The 22,080-nt window shown below is 42.0% G+C and overlaps 1 protein-coding gene across 5 annotated transcripts in view; it reads left to right on the forward strand.

Annotated features, from left to right (window-relative positions):
- The window catches only part of KIF13A (kinesin family member 13A), a 189,276-nt gene that overhangs the window by 161,372 nt on the left and 5,824 nt on the right, over window positions 1-22,080 (forward strand). For 2 of the 5 annotated variants that reach the window (XM_037893074.2, XM_037893075.2), the window contains 11 exons: window positions 7-133; window positions 1,605-1,660; window positions 2,885-3,009; window positions 4,492-4,668; window positions 12,377-12,469; window positions 13,929-14,081; window positions 14,322-14,399; window positions 15,000-15,047; window positions 16,477-16,588; window positions 17,626-17,777; window positions 18,352-18,456. In XM_037893074.2, the coding sequence (XP_037749002.1) occupies window positions 7-133; window positions 1,605-1,660; window positions 2,885-3,009; window positions 4,492-4,668; window positions 12,377-12,469; window positions 13,929-14,081; window positions 14,322-14,399; window positions 15,000-15,047; window positions 16,477-16,588; window positions 17,626-17,777; window positions 18,352-18,456 (1,226 nt within the window). The remainder of the gene's footprint in view (window positions 1-6; window positions 134-1,604; window positions 1,661-2,884; window positions 3,010-4,491; window positions 4,669-12,376; window positions 12,470-13,928; window positions 14,082-14,321; window positions 14,400-14,999; window positions 15,048-16,476; window positions 16,589-17,625; window positions 17,778-18,351; window positions 18,457-22,080) is intronic. The other 3 variants (XM_037893077.2, XM_037893078.2, XM_037893076.2) reach the window with 2 other exon arrangements.

Raw genomic sequence — 22,080 nt, forward strand, 5'->3', positions numbered from 1 at the left:
CTGTAGAGAAAACAGAGGATGAAATAGAACGGGAAGCACGGCTACTAGAACAGTGGATGGGACTAACAGAAGAGAGGAATGCAGTGCTTGTCCCAGCCCCAGGCAGTGGCATCCCAGGTGCTCCTGCAGATTGGTATGTGTAAATAGAGTTCAAGAAGACAAAACCCCAACATCAGTTTTTTGTATGTGTGCATAGCAAATTAAGTGATGACATTTGAGGGTCTGATTCACCACTGTTTGTATTTCAGTGTTACACTAGCATTAATTGGTGTAAAGCTGGAAGAACAGTGGTGAATCAGGCCCACAGTCTGTAATATCCTAATATGAATATAAACTATTCCTCACTAAATTTCCTGTTTGATGCTTTGCTTTGGATACAAAAGGAACTGTATCTGAACTTCCTCCTCCAAGAGCAAAGAACTGTTTGGCAAAATTTAATTGAGCTAAGTTGTAGAATGCACAATATATTCAGAATCTGAAAGAAAAGTTGCCTAGTTAAATTGTTATACAGAAACTCTGAGGTAACAATCCTGTAGTTACAATTTGAGCAGTCACATTAAATCTAAGCGCTTGTTTTCAGGTGGTTATAATCCTGAAGACTACCTGTAGGTTGAAATCTTTCATATGGACATTTTGTTGGCTCAAAGACAAATTATAGAAAACTGTATAAAATTCCACTTTGCTTTTTTTAAATGTTTGGACCAATTGTTTGTGTTTGTTCCCCACTCAAACACACACACACAAGTTTCAGAGGCCTTTATTTGTACTCTGATAGTTAAAACTCTCTTTAAGGGGAAGAAAAACCAAAACCAAAATCAAACTTGGCTTATATGTAGTCCACACTTCTTAAGTCGGGAAAAACTTGGCTAAGAAATAGTTGTTCTATTCGACTGAAAATAGCGTACAGTGCTAGGTAGGCAGTCTTTCATTAGCAGGAGAATGGATTAGATGATCTAGTAGATTTTTTCCTTTCTCTGATTTCTAGGCTCCTGTGACTTTTCCTTGTCAGTTTAGATATTGTGTACCAATTAGCCAAAAATATACACATTGATATAAATGCTATGGCATTTAATTTCAGTGGTTAGTTACACACACACTTACTTGAAGGTCTGTTCACCTATGTGTATGAGACAATTGAAATAAACAAATAGTGTTTTATTTTAATGTACTATGATTGGACCTAAAAAAAAAAAAAGGATAAATTAATTCTATCTGGGGAAAAAACTAGATCAATTCAACGACAATGTGTACGCCCGGAACAAGGCTGAAAATGTGTATGCAGAGAACAAGTCATTTAAAGATGAGGTTCCCATAACAATTGAAATGTGCCACGTCACCATGGTGAATGTTTTTATTTAAGCTATACATATAGTCATATATACAGGAATACAATGTATATAATAGGTGAGTGAATTACTAGACCTATGGGTACTATAACTTTGAGTATCCTAACTTTTTCTGGTTCAGTTAAATTCTCCACAAAAATGTCTGAAGGTTTTAATCATTGGATGCATTGTACATAAATACTGCATGGATAGCTGCCTGTGTGGGTTAGCTTACATATTTATTTTACCATATTGACAGCAGTTTGTTCTTACTTCTAGGACCCCACCTTCAGGAATGGAAACACACATACCTGTCCTTTTCCTTGATTTGAATGGTAAGTTGTATCTGCAGGTTAGGAAATTTCTTTAATGCAGTTTTTACTGAAAAATAATTGAATTCAGCTCAACTGGTAAATAAAGGGGTGGCCCTGAAAGGCAGGGAAAATAAAAACTTGAGTTATGCCTCTGATTCCACTATGTTGTACAGCTTTTGGAAGGCAAAATCATTTTTTTCTGATTTCACAGATTGGTGCAAGTAAGCAGAGAATAACTTTACAACTGGGACCAAATAACAAGGGATTGTAACAGACTTGAAGGAGATTTTCCTAAAAGATACTTGAGGAAATTTGGTGCATTGTAGTGCCCCAAAAAGAAGCAGGGTTTAAACTTAAGATCGACAGCAGATAGGTAAATCTAGTGCAAATTTCAAAGGTGCTTCAGTTTTATCTGCAAGAACATATTTCTTTAAAGCACTGATAGAAAATTGTCCAAGTGCTATTGAGAAGTTATGTTGTTGTTGTTTTTGCTCTCCTCATTCAAAAATAATGATTATTTAAACTGCAAGCTAGTAGCATAATTAAAGAGTTTTATGTATAACACAAAGTATTTGAAACTTCTCCCAGTGAAGTCACCGAGTTCTTCATGTGAAAGGACTACCAAAATGAATTCTTAGTGTTTGTTCTTAAAAGAGATGGCCTCTCTTAGCTGAAATTTGTTTTATATCTGAGGGTTTTGGGACGTTAGCAGGTAGGAGACTAAACAAGATGTTTAGGAAGAACTACCTGATTCAGTGGAATATTACAAAACTTGCTTGACTGATCCTAATATAGTCCCGTGTGTAAAATCAAATGTCCAGATATCCTAGTATTCTAGTCTCCTAAAGATGCCTTGATACCTCAGCGGTGGTTGTGATATGAAAAGCTAGTTGATTATGAGTAGATTAAAAAAAAAATTTCAGGGCCTGTCTGGCACAATATATTAATTCATGAACCTCTAAAAATCTAGTTTGAAATTTTGTTTGGGTCACAACTGAGAATGAATATTATGGTTTCAACCTAGTTTTCCCTAGCCCCTTTTGTGTAGGTTACAGACTTCCCCACAATTTGGCATATTAATTATGATTAGCCAACACTTAATACAGTATGAAAGATGTACAAAATCACCTGATAGGCCTTTGTAACAACTCAGGCTTTTATAACAATTCAAACTTCTATTAATTTATATAATTTGGTGTAGAGCTAACTATTTCATTTTTGTTCTTTTTGTGTTGATTTCATTAGCTGATGACCTCAGTGCCAATGAACAGCTTGTAGGTCCCCATGCATCCGGAGTTAACTCAATACTGCCAAAGGAGCATGGGAGTCAGTTCTTTTATCTGCTGATCATAAAACACAGTGATGATGAGGTAAATTACTAATAAGCCTCCTTCCTGGCAATTGTGACTTAAATTCATGCTTGCTTTCTGCTTTGTGTTTTTATTATGTATTTAATTCTTATTACTAGTTAAGTATCAAACGAATTATAAATGTTAATTTATTGTTAATGTTAATATTTTTGGTGCCAGGGTCATTCTTTCAGTCTTCAGACCGTACAGGTTACTACCCATATTTATAAAACTATAGTCATGCGTTTTCATCAGAGTAGAGTTGCTAACAAATTCAGTTTCTGATAATTACATTCTATAGCCCCAAATTATTTTATGCAGTTTCATTTGGATGGGATATTCCTTGTTTCCTGTGCTAAACTGTTTTATATTGATGTGCGATGTCAAACAGCTGCCATATCCTCCCCAGAATTAGCTATATTTCAGTGGTGGACGAAGTGATCCATATTCAATCTTTTCAGTTTAAAGGTGACCTGTAAAGCATTTCAAAAATATAGGGTTTGTACACTTTTTTTGCTGCTTTATCTCATGAACAGAAGACCTGAAAGTTGTCGATAGGGTTATTTTTTAGGTCTCTTTCTGCTTTTTATCCTTGAAATACCGTGAACGCATGGTGCATCCTGTATTTTGCAGAAGATGTCTTTGGGATCTTAGAGAATGTAAATTTTTAGCTCTCATTGCTTACCTTGGAGAAGTGGGGGATGTTGAATCTTTTTGGAAAAGACTTTTTAACTGTCTAAAAATCCTTTCCTCTCTGCGTTGCTCAATTTGCACCCTCTTGGCTCTTGTGATGTCATAATTTCACTTATTCTCTAATCACTACAATGTCTTCCAAACTAGATAAGGCCTTAATTTCTAAAGTAATAGATTTTTTTCCTGTGGTGGGTCATGTTTGTTTGTAAAAGGTTTGGGACCACTTAAAGTGAAAGGCGCTATATAAATGTAGATTAAATCTGGAGTTGTACTAGATTTTCACTTGTTCTACCTTCCATGCTATCTCATTTAGGCGTATATCCTGAGACCAGCTCCCAGAATTAATAACTTGGCTGGGTGGTAGTGGGGATGTGTGCGGAAGGAAAAGGAAAAGATCTTCCACAGGATGGAAGATGCAGAGGCCTTTGTGTGCCCCTCTGCTATGGCCCAGTCCGATATCAATTGAGTTGTGAGCTTTGGATCAAGTCCCAAATAAGAGACGACCAGAGGATTCATGTAGCAGTGGATCTGTGGTCCCTCTCTCCAGTTTAACCCTCTGCTTGCAGCTGTGTATAGATCCCCGGTACACATGGGTTCTGCACTGCATCAGGCTCACATGCTCCAATGTGGCCTTTCAGAGCCTGACACACCCACAACACTTCTGCTCCTAAAGTGCCCACTACAGCTATTGTTTTTCTTTCATTAATGGTGTTACTATTTCTTGTTAAATTCTGGTAAATTTTAAATTGAAGTAATTGACATTAATTTTCTTTTTCTCCTTTTACTCCACTACCCAATTTGTCCACTTAGGTTTCAGCCACTGCTGCTTGGGACTCTTCTGTCCATGATTCAGTGCATTTGAACAGGGTAACACCACAAAATGAGAGGATTTACTTAATAGTGAAGATCACTGTGCAACTTACTCATCCTGCTGCTATGGAATTAGTACTGCGTAAAAGGATTGCAGCCAATATTTACAACAAGCAGGTAATGGGTTTTATTTGTATGTTCACATCTGCTTATATAGCTCTTAATTTTATTTGTCTTGTTTTTGTCCTAGTATTATTCCATTTTGCAACTGGCTTATTTTTCTTGGCTCCTAAGCCTCATTTATCTAAAATGGTCTCTTAAATGAGAAAATTTCAGTTAGTGATGAAAGAACTGAGTGTTGATTGACGTTCCACATAGAGCATGGAACAAGATAACACTTTTGCCAACAACCTACAGTATGAAAATTATGGTTGCTATATAAATCATATCGGGGCTACAGCGGCGATTTAAAGGGCCCCGGGGCGGTAGCGGTGGCAGAAGCCCTGGGTCCTTTAAATCGCCACCCGAGCCCCACTGCCACTACCTCAGGGCTCCAGCAGCGGGGCTCTGGTGGCAATTTAAAGGGCCCGGAGCTCCAGCTGCTGCTGGGAGCCCCAGGCCCTTAAAATTGCCACCTGGGGAAGCCGGTCCGCCCCGGTACGGTGCACTGGCTCTTGCCGGCAGGGGTGGCAGGTTTGTAGAAATTTTGGTGGTGCCCAGAATCTGCCCCCCCCCCAACTCCACCCCCCACTTGCCCAAGGCTCTGGGAGGGAGTTTGGGTGGGGGAGGAGGTCTGGGGTGCAGGCCCTGGGCTGGGGCAGGGGATTGGAGTGCAGGAGAGGTGCAGGGCGCAGGCTCTGGGAGGGAGTTTGGGGATGTGATGGGGTGCAGAGGGAGGGAGTGCAGGTTCTGGGAGGGAGTTTGGGGATGGGAGGGGGTGCAGGGGTGAGAGCTGTGTGGTGTGGCTGGGGATGGGTGCAGGGGTGTGGCTGGGGATGGGGGTGTGGCAGGGGGCTCCGGACTGAGGCAAAGGTTTAGGGTGCAGGGGGTATGAGAGCTCTGGCTGGGGCTGGAGATGAGGGGTTTGGGGTGTTGGAGAAGCTCAGGGCTGGGGCAGAGGGTTGGGGTGTGGGGGGATGAGGGCTCTGGCTGGGGATATGGGCTCTGGGGTGGGGCAGGGCTGGGGATGAGTTTGGGGTGGAGGCAGGCTGCCCCAAGACTGGAGCCAGAGAGGAGAACTCCCCCTAGCCCTCTCCCTGCCAGCATCAGCAAGCTCTGGGGGAGGGGGTCCCCTTTCCCCCCCAGCAGCACACTCACCCCCACCACTGGCACTGCACGTGCTCCTAGGGCCCCTTTCAAGGTCCAGGAATCTCCCTCACCTCCCCTGTGGTGAGTGCCATGGGGTTGGGACTGCCATTACATGTGCACCTCATCCCCTGCTGCTGCCTCTCACTGCAGCCTCACTGGGGCTGGGGGATGGGGCTGCCCTTGCCCAGCGTGGGGCAGGGGTGGTGACTGTGGGCAGGAGGGGCAGTTGTACTGGTGGAGGGTCCCGCCAGAAAATGAAAGGGTCTGAGGGGGAAGGGCAGGGGAAGGACAGCCTGCCCTGGCAGTAGTGGATTGGGGTCATTAGGACCCTGCGGCGGCAGTTGATGCAGGGAGGCAGCATGAAGCTGCAGAAGAGAGACAGGGATGCTCTGCTCCGGGCACCAGGGAGGCATGCAGGACAGGGGACACTCGGTAGAGGCGTGGGGTGGCAGCAGGTGGGACCACGTGGGAGACCCGGCCCCAAACATTGGTGGAGCCGGGCCCCCGGGCCCTCAATATTGCTGGAGCCATGAGCCCATATAACTCGCCTCTACTGCTTGTCAGTACGCCATACTGGGGCGTACCAGCTTACTTTCACCTCTGGTTAGGAGTCAAAATTATAATTCTTCGAGTAGTGTCCTTATGCATGCTCCACTGTAGGTGTGTGTGCACCCCCATGCTGTCGATTGGAGAATTTCAATAGCAGTCCATCCTGTGCACGCGCGGCTTCCCGCCTGCCACAAGGCTAGCCAGCATGCGCAGGCATTTATTCGCTGCCTCGAGGAGAAACACAATCCACAAAAGTGTGGTTGGTGCCAGCAACTAAAACCCAGGTCCAAGGAAGGACAGAGAGTTAAGGCTAAAACTTCTGCTGATGGAGTTGGTCCTTCAATTTCCAGAGTACCAGAGTGAGATATCAATGCAGTCTTCTATGTCGAGGGCAAGTGATTCTAAGGAAATGAGCTGCTCATTAAAGACTGGTAAGAAGAGGTCTGTGAGTCACCATAGCGAGCCCAGATCAAGCCGGAAATGTTCTCTGGCTCTATCAGTATCTTCTGTACCGGTGGCGTGAGGCCACCTGGAGTCAGTACCCAGGGCATGCACAGTACCGAGCCAACAGAGGCAGTCGGACCACCCAAAGACCCGATGGGCACAGGCAAAGAGATACCAGTACCGAGGGCATGATAAACATAGATGATCTGCCCCAGCGAAGGCTACCTCAGTGAGGTCACCAGCACCAATCTTGGTGCGCGTTGCACTGATGGATCATTCAACCAGGTCCACATCACCAACTCCCTCAGTGCAAGCTCCTCAGCACCGGCAGCCTTCAGCACTGATACCAGTACCATCCGCACCTGCAGACTACAGGTGCGCATCGGACCTCTTGGTATGTGATGCACCAGACTCGGCCCTTCCCAGTGCTGGGGCCCTGGTACTGAACTCGCCAGGAGCAGTGGACACAATTGCATCTCCACACCTTGCTATGCCTCTTTCCCATTCAGACTCAGATAGAGAGACAGAGGAACTGGGTTCTCACCAATCATCCTACCCACCATGCAGACCCCAGTCCCACCAAGGGATACCAGGGGTGCCACCCCGGCCCTCAACCTCCTTGGTGTGGGCAACCATGGTTCCAGCCGCCAGCTCCCTACCCACAATGGCCATACTGGGATGCCTGGCAGGCCCAGAGACGATAAGCCTCACAGGCCCCTAGTGTGATTTACCAAGAGGTAGAGAGATGTCCTCCTTCAGCAGTGACATCAAGGGCACCAGATCCTCCTGAATTCTTGGAGGAAGAACGGGAAGTGGAGGTGGAAAAGGAAGAGGCTCCTCAAGCCCACCTCTCGTTATCCTCACCTGATGAGGCGGTGGGTCTCCCCCTCACCATCTCTGGCAGGTGACTTTAGGTCATTCCAGGACCTAATTCAAAGAGTGACTGAGGCCCTACAAGTGCAACTACATGGTGCCTGAACCTCATCATAAACTGGTGGACTTTCTTCCACCTCCACCAGGGTAGCCCTCCCTAAGGCACTTCTAGACCCTGCTAGGGTCATATGGCAGACCCCGGCGTCCATCCCACCGACATGCAAGCAGCCAGACAAAAAGCGCACGCGAACCAGCCAGCGAAGGCGCACGATTTTTGTTCACCCATCCACCTCCAAATTCCATCATAGTGGTTGCAGTCAATTTGAGGTTTCCCCAATACCAGTTTAAGTCTACGCCGTATGGCTGAGATGGGAAGCCCTTGGATCTGTTTGGCAGAAAAACCTATTCTTCCAGTTTTGGATAGCGAACTATTAGGCCTTACTAGCCAAATATGATTATCAGAACTACGCAAAATTAAACTCCTTTATTGAGCAGCTTCTGGATGCATACAAAGACCAATTCACGGCTATCATTAACGAAGGCCAGCTAGTGGCAAAAATGTCTATGCAGTGTGCATTGGATGTGGCCGACATGGCAACGCACTCAATCTCCACGGCGGTGGTTATGAGGAGGACCTCTTGGCTCCATTTGCCCAGCTTCCCTAAGGAGGGAACAAAGCTATTCGCTGAGAAGACAGATGCATCCCTCCACACACTAAAGGATTGTTGAGCAACTCTGAGATCCCTGGGGGATATACCCACCAGCCTACAAAAGAAAATACAGTCCTCAACCACAGTTCAAGCTGAGATCATCATAATGCGTGCCTCAATACTTGTTGCAGAGATCGTACGAGCCACAGAGAAATAAATCAAAATTCTCTAAGTTCAAATAATCAGGGCCACTACCACCCTTGTCTCAGCCCTCAATTTCAAAGCGACACTTTTGATGAGTTGTTCGAGGTACCAAGAGAATGCTCCTTACAATCTCACCTTGGGAAACCCCCCTCCTTCTTTCAGCGATTGCCTTTCCCCATTTCGCAGCAGCTAGGAATGGATAACCTCCAAAAAGCTGGTGCTGGAAATTGTCCAGAATGGATGTCATCCACTTTTCCTTCCTTCCCGCTCCCAAACACCCTTCCCCTTCCCCTCTTCAAGGACCCTTCTCACGAGATTCTACTACACCAAGAGGTGAATCATCTCGGCGTACCCACACAACTCAGGGGCAAAGGCTTCTACTCTCGTTACTTCCTGATACTGAAGAAAAATGGAGATTGGAGACCTATAGTGGACCTCAGAGTGCTCAACAGGTATGTCAAAGCACAGAAATTCAAGAAGGTTACGCTGTCAGTGATTATCCCAGTGTTAGAAAAAGGAGACTGGTTCTCACTAGGCCAGGACCACTACCAGTACAGAATACTTTTGGCCTCTCATAACCCCCTCCTCCCCCCCACCCCCCACACACACGCGGTATTCTCCAAGGTCTTTTCGCTAGGAGTGGCCTATCTACGTTCTCAGGTTATTAAGATTTTTCCCTACCTGGACAATTGCCTTCTCAGGACACAATCCTTCACAGGTCACTCAGACCACACAAGACTTATTTCTAACACTGGGCCTACAGATCAACAAACAAAAATCAACCTTGACACCGGTTCAAAAACTAGAGTTTATAGGAGCCAACCTCGACTCCATTCAAATGACGGTGCTCCTACAACATCACAGATTTCTCAGTCTCTCCTCATTGATAGAGACAATACAGTCCAGGCGTCAAATCTCGGCAGGACACTGTCTTCAGCTTCTGGGACACATGGCTGCGGGCACATCAGTCATTGTCATGGTAGACTACACATGAAGTGCCTCCAAGCATGGTTTACGTCTGTGTACAGACCAAACAAAGACAATATAAACAAGCTCCTGACAGTAGTCAAACAATCCTTAAACTGGTGGAAGGACCCAATGAACATTTGCATGGGGATCCCATTCGCTCAGTCTTCCCCATCTCTTCTTCTGACCACCGAGGCATCCCCCATAGGCTGGAGGGCGCATCTCAGTGGTCGCACTGTTCATGGCAAATGGTCCCCATCAGAGAAATATCTCCACATCAATCTGCTAGAGCTCAGAGCGGTCTGAAATTCTTGTGCTCACTTCCTCCTGCTGATCAAGGACACACATATGAAGGTCATGATGGACAACATGGCCTGTTAGGTACTACATAAACTGGTAAGGAGGTACCAGGTCTCATTCCTTATGCACAAGAAGCTCTGAAGCTATGGAATTGGTGCATCTCCTACAATGTCCTATTATCAGAGGCCTACCTACTGGGAATACACAACACAACGGCTGACAGTCTCAGCCACAAGTTCCTCCTCTGCCACGAATGGGAAGTAGAACCAACCATTCTACACAATATATTCTGGCAGTGCGGGTTGCCAGACTCGTTCGCTACCTACCAGACCAAGAAATGTGTGCGGTACTGCTCCAGAGTGGGGATCGGACAACACTCCAGGGGAGATGCTCTCCTTCTCCCTTGGGACAATGGCATTCTTTACGCCTTTCCTTCATTCCCTCTCTTGGTAAAGGACCTGTTGAAGGTAAAAAAGGAAAAAGCAAAGGACATTCTGATTGCCCCCACCTGGCCCAGACAGACATGGTACCCTTACCTGTTTCACCTGGTGGTGTGTTCACCGGTGACCCTACTGATCACTCCCTGCCTCCTGTCATAGAACGAGTTCTGCATCTCAAAGAGTGGCTCCTTTGTGGTTCCAGCACACAGAGACATCCTGCTCAGAGGAAGTACAGGAGGTACTGTTGCACAGTAGGAAGGGTGCTACTTGTTGCACCTACCTACAGAAATGGAAGAGATTCCAGACATGGTGCCAACCCAAGGATGTCACCACTAATTCAGCCACCTTACTGGTGATTCTGGACTATCTGTTACCCTTAAAGAAATTGGGTCTCTCTGTTAGCTTGCTGAAGGTTCACTTGGCAACAATTGCTCACCTTACCTCTTCGCCATCACTTCTGCCAGAAGGATAGGGGACATAGCAGCTTTGATAGCACATCCCCCTTTTACACTCAGACCACACCCAAAGTTCACTTCCAAAATAATTTCTGCATTTCACATGAATCAACTCATTTAGCTCCCAAAACTCTACCCAAAACCTCATACGGATAACAGAGAGACCATCCTCAATACACACAATATGTGGAGAGCCGTAGCCGCCTACTTAGGACAGAGGCCTTCAGAAAATCTCCGAGGCTCTTCCTTTCGGTTGTAGATAGGACAAAAGGTACAGCGATGTCAGCTCAGAGACTCTCCATGTGGGTATATGGCTGTATTAAACTCTGCTACCAATTGCAGGGGGTAACACACCTATCTTCAGTATGCACACATTCCACAAGGTCAGGCTCCTGGTTGCTTACCCTTTCTAAGGGTATCCCCATATCAGAGATATGCAGAGCAGCTACATGGGCATCTGCACAGAACATTATGCCATTGTGAGTGATTTGCCTTCAGACGCCCAGTTCAGGGCCTCTGTACCACAGGCGCCGGCTTCCTCCGGGCCCGGGGGGTGCTCAACCCCCTGCTCTGCCCCCACCCGACCCCTTTTCCCGCTCCGCGCCTTTCTGCCCCACCTTTTTCCCCCCCCGCCCAGTTCTGCCCCCTCCCCCGAGCACACTTTGTCCCCTCTCTTCTCACTCTCTCCCCCGACCCAGCACCTCCTACATGCTGTGGAACAGCTGATCGCAGTGGGTGGGAGGTGCTGAGGGAGAGGAGTTGATCGGTGGGGCTGCCGGTGGGTGCTAAGCACCCCCTGTTTTTTTTCTGTGGGTTCTCCAGCCCTGGAGCTCCTATAGGGATGCTACTCAAAGAGGAGGAAATTACTCACCTTGTGTAGTAACGATGGTTCTTCGAGATGTGTCCCCCTGTGGGTGCTCCATGATCCTCCCTCCTCCCCTCTACTTCAGAGTTCCACTGGTTGACTCTGCAGTAGAGAAGGAACTGAAGGAGAAATGCCCGCACATGCTAGCCAGCCTCAGGGCAGGTGGGGAGCCGTGCGTGCTGCTATTGAAATTCTCTGATTGACTGTGCAGGAGCGCGCACACACCTACAGTGGAGCACCCATAGGGACACGCATTTTGAAGACCCATCATTACTGCACAAGGTAAGTCTCTTGCCACTGGTGCCCACTCACCCCCTTTCTTCTCTAAGCAGGGAGCTTTAACCATTGTTACTGCACAAGGTGAGTAACTTTCTCTTCATCGTCCTGGAGACATGGTCGAAGACAAATTTTCCAAGTTATTTTGCAGCCTATGGTCCAGAAAATGAGAGAGATTGACATCCATACAATAAATATATTGTGATCTGATTCTCAGTTTCCCTATTCATTGTGTAGTCATTTATGCCTGTGCAAAGAAGGTGTAAAATGCTACTATTCTCATTTGGTTGCAGTTAATATTCACAATTTATACTTTGCACAAATGTAAAAAACTACACAAATTGCAAGGCAAATTGCAGCTTAGGGAAGCTGGGCCCATAAGTGTAGAAACACGTGACTGCTTCATGCTAGGAAGAAGCATCAAAATATTAATGAACTTACAAATGTTGAGAGGGGTGTTTTTTCTTTTACCGTTAAAGTATGCAAAATAATAAAATTATATGCTAAAAATTACCATTGTGGATACAGTAATTTAAAATTCTTTTATATTTCTAGAGTTTTACCCAGAGTCTGAAAAGGAGAATATCCTTGAAAAATATATTTTATTCCTGTGGTGTGACCTATGAAATAGTATCCAATATACCAAAGGTAAATTATACTGCACTTCTTTACAATCTGTTAATGGAGCAGAACGATATTTTGGGGCAGGATATATTGTTTGGGTGGGAATTGAATATTCAGTTTTTGTTGATATGAAAAGAACTTGTTAGTTGTATATTTGATTCCTCTGTGCCAAATGAATTTGTATATGTTTTTATTTGAATAATTGTAGAGTGTAGAAGATCTAGCCTGATGCAGGATTTTATTGATTTAGTTAACTTTTTTTTTACTTTCTGGACTGAGAGCGTGGGTATAAGGTTTGAACAAACTATTACAGACATTTTTAAAATTTATTTCCTTTGTACAACATCATTATAAATAGAAAAGGAGTACTGGTGGCACCTTAGAGACTAACAAATTTATTTGAGCATAAGCTTTCGTGAGCTACAGCTCACTTCATCGGATGAAGGTGCCACAATTACTCCATTCCTTTTTGCAAATACAGACTAACACGGCTGCTACTCTGAAACCTATATATATTTATGTATACAAGACTGGTACCTAGTTTAAAACCCATTTTCAAAAAACAGGATTTTAAAGGAAAACAGTTTTTAATTTAGGTTTTCCTCATTCAGAACAATTAGGACAGTGGTTCTCAACCTTTCCAGACTATTGTACCCTTTTCTGGAGTCTGATTTGTCTTGCGTACCCCAAGTTTCACCTCACTTAAACACTACTTGCTTACAAAATAAGACATAATAATACAAAAGTATCATAGCACACTATTACTGAAAAATTGCTTACTTTCTAATTTTTACCATATAATTATAAAATAAATAAATTGGAATATAAATATTATGCTTATATTTCAGTGTATATAGTATATAGAGCAGTATAAACAAGTAATTGTATGAAATTTTAGTTTGTACTGACTTCGCTAGTGCTTTTTATGTAGCCTGTTGTAAAACTAGGCAACTATCTAGATGAGTTGATGTGCCCCCTGGAAGACCTCTGCATACCAGCAGGAGTACATGTACCCTGGGTTGAGAACCACTGAACTAGGACATCTGAAAATAAAATAAAAATAAAAGGGTGTAACCTGAAAAAGAGCACTTGAAAGCTTGTCTCACTCACCAACGGAAGTTGTTCCAATCAAAGATATTACCTCACCCATCTTGCTACCCTCACATAATACTAATTACAATGTACAGTCTATGAAGATTATACAGACTCAGGAAGGAAGAGTTAATAGTCATAAAATAGTTAACCCATTACATACACCCTTTTTATTTTTCTGGTTAAACAGTCACATTTGGAGGGAGATGTAGTGTCTGATAAATATGGAGAGCTTTCCCCACCATGACAGTCTTAGTTCTGTGGAGGGAGCATTGATCAGTCTAGTCCTCAAGACTGAGAGATTCTGAATAATTGAATCATGGTGCATTTAAATCAGTGGATCTCAAAAAATGTATCTATTTAAAAAAAATCTTACAATTTATAATTTTAGGCTACAGAAGAAATTGAGGATCGTGAGACTCTAGCCCTGATGGCAGCAAGAACTGAGAATGAGGGTACATCTGATGGTGAAACTTATATAGAGAAATATACACGTGGTGTGTTGCAGGTGGAGAACATTCTAAGTCTTGAACGACTAAGGCAGGCAAGTAGCAAGGAGAGGAGATCCAATGGAAATTTTAAGACTGGGGAGATTTTGAGGAGGTGTTTGTGGTGAAAATCAGGTTAAAAAAAGTCTAGATAGATGGCAAAAGCATGATATGTGGACTTATGCAAGAGTGTACTTCAGTAAAATGGACAAATCTTGTCTTAAACATGCTGCTGGGTAGAGGAATTATAGCTTCAGTGAATTAAACAAAGGTCAAAATATTCCATATTTTCACAGGCAGTCACAGTGAAAGAAGCACTTTCTACTAAGGCAAGACACATACGGAGGAGCATCAGCACACCAAATGTCCACAATGTAAGAAAGTCTTTCTGAAATAGTCCTAGAGACATGGGTCTTTCCTTAGTTTATAGAGTGGATAAAACGTTTCCTAACCATTATCACACCAAGTGTCTATGTATTCTGAGCTAGCGCTAGTAGAAGCTCTAAAACTGTCAGTATGAAGGGGGAATTGGGTCAAGATAACTATTTAATAGCAAAAAAATAAATACATCAAGGATTTTATCTAAAATCTGTCTCTCCTTCTGTCAGGTGAATTTTGGTCTCAGGTGCCAGTTTTGGGTACCTGCTCAAAATCCCTGCATTCTACTGGTGTGGTCAAAACAGTCTGCCCAGAAGTTTTTAAAGTTTTCACTTTTAAACAATTGATTTCATGTTTTTTCTAGTAAATTTTATGAAGAGTCTTGTAGATCCCTATGACATCTATGAATACGATTTGCTCTTCTACTTACTTTATTTATTCTCACACGCAATTAAAACAGCAGTTCTGCTAGCTGACTACATCATTGATGTAGACACATAGAGTAGGTCAGACTAAATGATCATAATGGTCCCTTCTGGCCTTATAATCTATGAACACAAGATATTTTGTCATACCTGTTCACTGGTGTCTTCTAGGTATCCTCTAGCCGATTAGATCTTTTTGGCTGTGATGAAGATGATAAGGTATATGATTTTGGATTTTCAGAAGAATAAGCTGCACAAATCTTCAATTCTCTTGTTTTTCTAAAACAAACTAAAAAAGCACCATAGCAGAAATGTATCATTATCTGAATCTTGGATTCATATTACTTGTTTTCATTTAGGTGTACCATTTATAGTCATTTGGATGATACTTATTTGTAACTTAAGTAAAGCATAATTTTAGAAACTGACATGACATAACTAAGGGAGGGGGATTGGAAAGATGTAGGAGAATTTAGAACATATCCTTAGAGCCAGTCAACTTCCTGTGCAGATCAGTGTGACTGAGGTCCTAGTCATATTGCAGATGAAACAATGCTATGAATAACCGTATTTTGAAATAATTATTGCGAGCAGGGTCTTCTATGGTAGGCATAAATAGGGTTCTCGTCTCTTCTATGCTGTGGGACAGAGTAAGTAGAAAGTAATCTCTAGGATGTTTTTGTAGAAAATGTGAGACATTTCTGTATTATTTCTGTGAATATTATATATGCCTCAGTTTATCTTCTGGATATTAATTTTGCATAACTGCATGGACTTAAATCAAAGGAGCTTGTTAGGGGGAAACAAACAGGAAATTAAACTGACAGAGCAGAGATAAGATACCTCCAGAAAGAATAACAAGGGTTCTTAACAGAACAGTGGGGAACTATTAATTGGGAAATACCCACCTCCATGGCTTCTGCCAGGCTAGCAGATTTCTTTTTTCCAGACCTTAGCCTAACATAAAAGGCAACTAAGCTGTTAAAGCTCCCTGCATAGAGAGGAAAGGGGGTGAGCAGTGGTTGGATATGAGTGTTCAATAGAGAGACTGAGAGAATGCTGCAAAGGGCTGTCTCTCTCCCAGCCTAAGAGTAGGGGTGTTTAGGCTGAGTGGAATTTATCTAAACTTCACTCTTTCCTTGCAAGTTTAGGATAAGATTCACATGTATAGGCTGCCTTTTGGTATGTGTACACTGCAGTATGTGACTGCCGCACGTGTAGACATGCCCTAGCTAGCTTTGCTCCAGGTAGCTAGAAAAACAGAAGCGGTACAGCTATGGTGGCAGTATAGGCTGTACGACCCCCTTTGGGAGCCTGGGTATGCACTCCAAGTCTGTGCTGCCAGGGCTTCATTGCTACTGTTTAAGCTAGCTAGAGCAAAGCCGGCGTCAGTTTGCCTGCATGTGCTGTGGTCACATCTTTGATTGCACTGTAGACACAGTCTTTGTTATTTTAACTCATGTCTCTGACTGCTGTGTGCCTGTTCACTAATTAATACTTTGTAACCAGAAAATGTATGGGCAGTAACACAGTTAAACCAGTAAGTTTAAAATTGCATACGTGAGGTAATTAAAAACTTTTGAACTTTGACTTTGCCTATTAGTTTCTTTTTTGTCTTGATTAGTGTGCATTTTTTAAAATTCCTTAGGGTTGGTCAGAAAGCCACCTCGATATATCCGACTGTTCTTCCAGTTATCAAGATGTATCATGTTACGGTACTTTACCGAGGGATTCCCCTCGCAGAAATAAAGATGCTGGTGGTAAGTCTTTCAAATATATATATGCCTTTTAAATTGCTCTTAGAGAAAAAAGCAAAATATTGCAACAAGAGATGAGGATGATGAAAATAAAATGCAGGGTTCAAAGTTCATGTGCAGTGCACAGAGCCTATACTTTGGAAAAGTACCTGCTTAGTGAAGAGCCTAACTGAGACAGTATGGAAGCAAGGAGAGAAAAAGAGGAAGAGACCTCCAAGAAGGAAAAGAGAAGAGACAAATGTGCTGAAGAAGCAAAACAACAAGGCGAAAAGAAATGAGAACCAAAATAAGGAGGGTTGGAAAGAACAAAAAAGGGGTTTCTATATTGTTTTGTGGATTTAAAAAAATTAGTTACAATGGCATGGATTTTATTGGAAGATATCGCTTCAAAACTAATCCTGACTCCATAGATGTCCTGGTTGCTTGTTTTTTGTGTGTCAGTATACTTATACCATCAACAATTTATTTGCTTTGGATCAGATTGTAACAAGATATTGTGATTGGGGAGTGCAGGTATGGATTCCATTGAAAGTATAGAGCAGGCAGAGAACTACACTTGCTTATAGGTTCCTTTTTAAATTCTCTTTGAGTCTTCCTTGATTCTGTCACATAGTGTGTGAATGCAGGCTTAGCTCCAGGGCAGAGCAACATCAGGGAGCCAAGCAGGGGAATGCTGAGACAGAGGAAGCAAAGATCTGGTAATTGTGATTTCAAGGATAGCGGGTCTCTTCTTGTGACCGAGGAGGAAAGGGGAAGTTGGGGAGCTTTTGCACCAGCCTGCAGGGAGCAGCCTGTCCCATCCTGCAGTCCTATGCACCAGGCTGTTCCTTAAGGTGGAATAATCCCTCCCCCCATGGACCTCTGTGCCACCCTCTACTTGGGCCAGTGGGTAAATGCCATGGTTTCACCCTTTTTGTAGCCAGAAACCTTCTTAATATGCTGTTTGACCTTCCCTGATTATACATTATTCTCTTTGCACTTAAGAAGATGGTGCAATAACTACACACAACTGAACTACTATGTTTTTGGTCTTCCCTTAGGTTGTATATCGGAGAATCCACATGCCTTAATGACCAGCCCTTTTAAAGCATTTTCTCCTCAGCCTCCAAAGTTTTTCAAACCCTTAATGCCCGTAAAAGAGGAGCATAAAAGAAAGATCCCTCTCGAAACTCGACCTCTGCTTTGCCAAGAGGTAATTTTTTTTTTTTTTTTGAGTAAAGCAAAACTCTGAATCAATCTTTATTTATGAGTAAAGAGTAAATTGCTGTACCTATCAAATGGTTTGTAGCATGTATCCATAGCATGAAAACGTTGTGATCCTGTGTTGGTAATGACTGGTGTGTGCTTCAAGCATTGCTCTCTTTCATTGGAATTGGGCCAGTTTCACCTTTTTGGTAAGTATTTTTGTATGGAATGTATTGGTTCTTTTTTTTCAAACAATGATATTCATTTTTTCGTTGTTTAAAAAAAGTGTCCCTTGAATATTTTTTATTTTATAGAACGGTGGCAGAATTTTTTCAAAGTGGTGTTTTTAGGATATCCATAACTGACACCTTATTTCTAACCTAAAACACCATTCAGAAGATTGCACAAATTTCTTTTTCACTGTATTAACTTGAACCATGGTACGGTATGTGTTCTGCCTATGTGTTTCACTTTAGTAAGATGTCCTTGTCTCTTTCTAACTTGCATGGGTATAATACTGTACTCAGCTGTCAGTGTCTTCTTTGTGTGATGTGATGTGTTGTGTGTCTTAACATTTTCAGAGCATGCCTTCACCTCAGGTACATAACGCTGGCTGTGTTGTGCCCTCAGGAAGTAATGCCAGCAGCATGCCAGTAGAAAACAATAGCATACATGAAGAGAAGATTGTAAGTTTGTATCTGTTTCTGTCATAATGCCTGGTGGTGGGTTTAAGGTCCTTTCACGGGCGATTATGCTACAGCTGCAGTGGGGGGAAGGTGATGTGCATTTGGTGTGTTTTAAATTTTAAACTGGCTATTATAATGTACTGTTGCTTTCTTGTGAAGATAATCTATAATTTGCAGTAACTCAATTGATTCTTTGATCACTCATGTGTAACCCATCAGGGGAAAAATCGGTTTTAAGGGTTGCAGTGTGCAAATGATGAAATAGGTAAAAAGTACTTTTAGAAATCTTTCTAATGTACTCAGGTTTTGTGACTGTGCATCAAAGTAAATGGAATGATCCCATTTGGTGTAAGTTATCTTGCATTTAGTGGTGGGCCTTTTTTGAAAGCTTCAAGTTGCCTGATGTTGAAGTGCTGTGGCTAAAATAAGATTGCAGCTCTTAATTAACAGACAACCCTGTCTTCACCATTTTTAGATTGTGGAAATCGTTTATTATTAGTTGCCTAGTTAAATTTTTAAATGCTACCCCCACTAGCGCAGCGTCTATGACAGGTGCTTCAGCATTTTTCTTGTATGGTAGATAGGGCTGTAGGACTCCATGTAAATAACAAGAATTCTAAATGAAGACTGAATATGTATTTACAAAATGGACAGCAGATTTTTTATTTTTTTTTTAACTAGGGTAAAATGTTATACATTTTTAAACATGTTTACATGCCATTTGATTGGCCTGACTCAAAAATTCTCACATTCTGTGGGGAGTGTAGTTTTGATTTTTGTCTTTTTATCCTCCTTTCATAACATTGAAAAATAAATAGACCTTGAACCACAAACAACAATATTAACATTAAGGATTTGGCCTAAATCTTCAAAAAGCAAGGCAATATGGCATTAAACCTAAAACATAGGTTAACTGGCATATATTGTATGTATGTGCTGGAATACATGTGTGTCGCGGCATGAAATAAGGTCAGATTAAATGTTTGAATATTGTGTGGGCATTTCAAAACTGTTTGCAGTTAACATTTCTAATCTTGTTCCAGCAGATCTCATACCAGTAGTAGGCAATAAACTTGATGCTGTGAAAATTAAATGTAAAGCACCAGTGGTGTAACCACTAAATAATGTGTGCCTTGTTTGAAATTAGTCACACAATAGCTGGGAGTCTAAGGGCTACTTGTGACCCCTAAATTAAGAATTTCAGCGCTTTCAGATACTTGGATTTATCTCTGCTAAATTCAGAGAAGGCATAAAAGGCTCTTTACATCAGCAAGATGTCACAGTTTTACTGTGCTGTCACTTCTCATTCTCTGAATCCCTGTGCTACTGCTGCTCCCCTATGTGCTATTTGCAGTTCTTTCTTCTTAATTTCTGCTGCCACATACTTCTTACCGTTTCTCTGGAGTCTGTTTTTGGTGCTTCTGGCTCCTTTTGCTTTCCTTGACACCTGGCTCGTGCTCCTTTCCCAGCATGTCCTTCTGGGATTCCTTTTTTGGTTCTTATTTTGTTGATGATATAATCTGAATTAGAAACTAGTCTTTCTATGGAGAATGTGCAGTAGCTTATATTCAACTAGATATGTTATCAGCAAACATACAATATTTGCTAGGAAAATAGTGTTTTCCCTTAATGTTTTGAAAATAACCCTAACTCTGTCCGTCTGGGTGGTATGTCTTATTTGAAGGGTCTTTTACTATATGATCACACAACTGTAGACAATATGATGTGCTATTCAGGTATTATAAACTATGTTTTATATAACCATAGATGCTCATAAAGTATGAAGAAAAAATATTTCATGCTCTTAAAATACTTCTCTAATAAGACTAAAAATAAATTGAACTGTATACTAATGATTTGTAGTATCTGCGCTTTCTTCCACTCAAATGTACACATATGTAACATTTTTCAATACTGTCTATACAGCATAATGTGTGACCACATAAGGAAAGAACATTACACATAAGTGTAAGGAAGCTGAGTAAAAGATGCTGTTAGAATTTTAGCTCTGAATTTCCTAATAAATTTCTTCTAAAGGAAAGAACATTAACAGGAAAAATATTAAATAAAAAGTGGGGGAGGGGGGATGTAAGCAGAGCTACTGAAAAAAGTTTCGTAGGAGATAAAATATCAGATAATCTGTGATGCACAAAACAGACATGTTTTACACACTATGCATGTACATGGGAGGGGCATTATCCAATTTTGCCCAGGCCCAATTTTGCTTAGATTATAAGAGGTGACAGCTTCTCAACCCATGGAAGTATAGTGGCTGTTGTAGTTTTGTCTATTTAAGGCATGGAGTGAAATCCTGGTCTCATTGAAGTCAATAAGAATTTTGCTGATGACTTCGGTGGGGTCAGGATTTCACCCCTGAAGAACAAGATAATAGGAACAGAAATCAGTCCCACATCTCTCACGTGACACTATGTAGCACTGCCACCAGCCTCCAGACCAAACATCAATAAGTAAAATACTTAAAAATAAAATCCTCATTGAAATGTATACATATGAAATTGTTAAGAGTAGCTAATACTGTTACAAAGAAACAACAAATAATCACTTGACCAAATACTAACAGAGCTGAAATCTGCTTAGCTTTTATAGTCAGCTCAGGCATACCCAAACCAGTAGGACCACCTGCCTTAAAGCATTCAAACATTTTCCCTGTCAGTGAAAGTTTAGTATGACTTGCAGAATTTATTCAACCCAGGATCCAGTTCTCCATTGGCAATAACATTATTTGAGGTACTCATACTATTGGTTTTCTATATGTATTGAGCACTGCACAGGTGACAGGCTAAAATGTTAAGGAGAGCCAAGCTACAAAAAAGCATCATGGTGAAAAATGTTCATCACTCATAAGGATCAAACCATGTAGGAAGTTTCTAAAAACTCACTGTGAAAACTCTCTTGTAGTTGAGAGAGACCACTTAATCAAATATTCATAAGTGTGGCCTTCTAAATATGTGCCTCAGAGGACATTTTAGAGAATTGCTTCTTTCTGAAATTAACAAAATGAACAGACTGGTTGTTCTGTATGCTTTTTCTAAAGTTCCATAGCTTTATTTAATAATGTATTTCAAACAGGCTGTAAGTGGCATTAGCACTAGTACTAGTTGTACCATGTTTAGTGCTTAGATACTACAGTGATGGGCACAGTATAAATACATAAAATAAATAAGTTTTAAATTTTTTTCTCACCTCTCAGAGTGCAGAATTTAAAAAAAAAAATCTTAAAACACATTCAAGTGAAAACTGAAGGAAAGGTGGGATGGTTTGTTTTGGTCAAGGCATCTGAGTGGGACTAGGAAGACCTAGATTCTCTTCCTAGCTCTACCACAGACATCCTGTATTACCTTGGGCAAATCACGCTAGTCTCTGTGCCTCATTTTCCCCATTTTTAAAATGGATTTAATAATACGTCCCTGCCTCACACCGGCATTGAGGATGAAGTCATTAATGTTTGAGACATTTGGATACTATGGTGATGACTATAGTGAAAAAATCCAATCAATAAACATAAAATAATTAAAAAAGCAAACATTTTGGCCCAGATTCTCTCCTCTATTGAATCTGCTTGAGGCAAGGGGTGGGAGATCAGGGAGCCAATCACAGGTCATT

Source organism: Chelonia mydas, chromosome 2, assembly GCF_015237465.2.
Source record: "Chelonia mydas isolate rCheMyd1 chromosome 2, rCheMyd1.pri.v2, whole genome shotgun sequence".
Classification (NCBI taxonomy): domain Eukaryota; kingdom Metazoa; phylum Chordata; order Testudines; family Cheloniidae; genus Chelonia; species Chelonia mydas.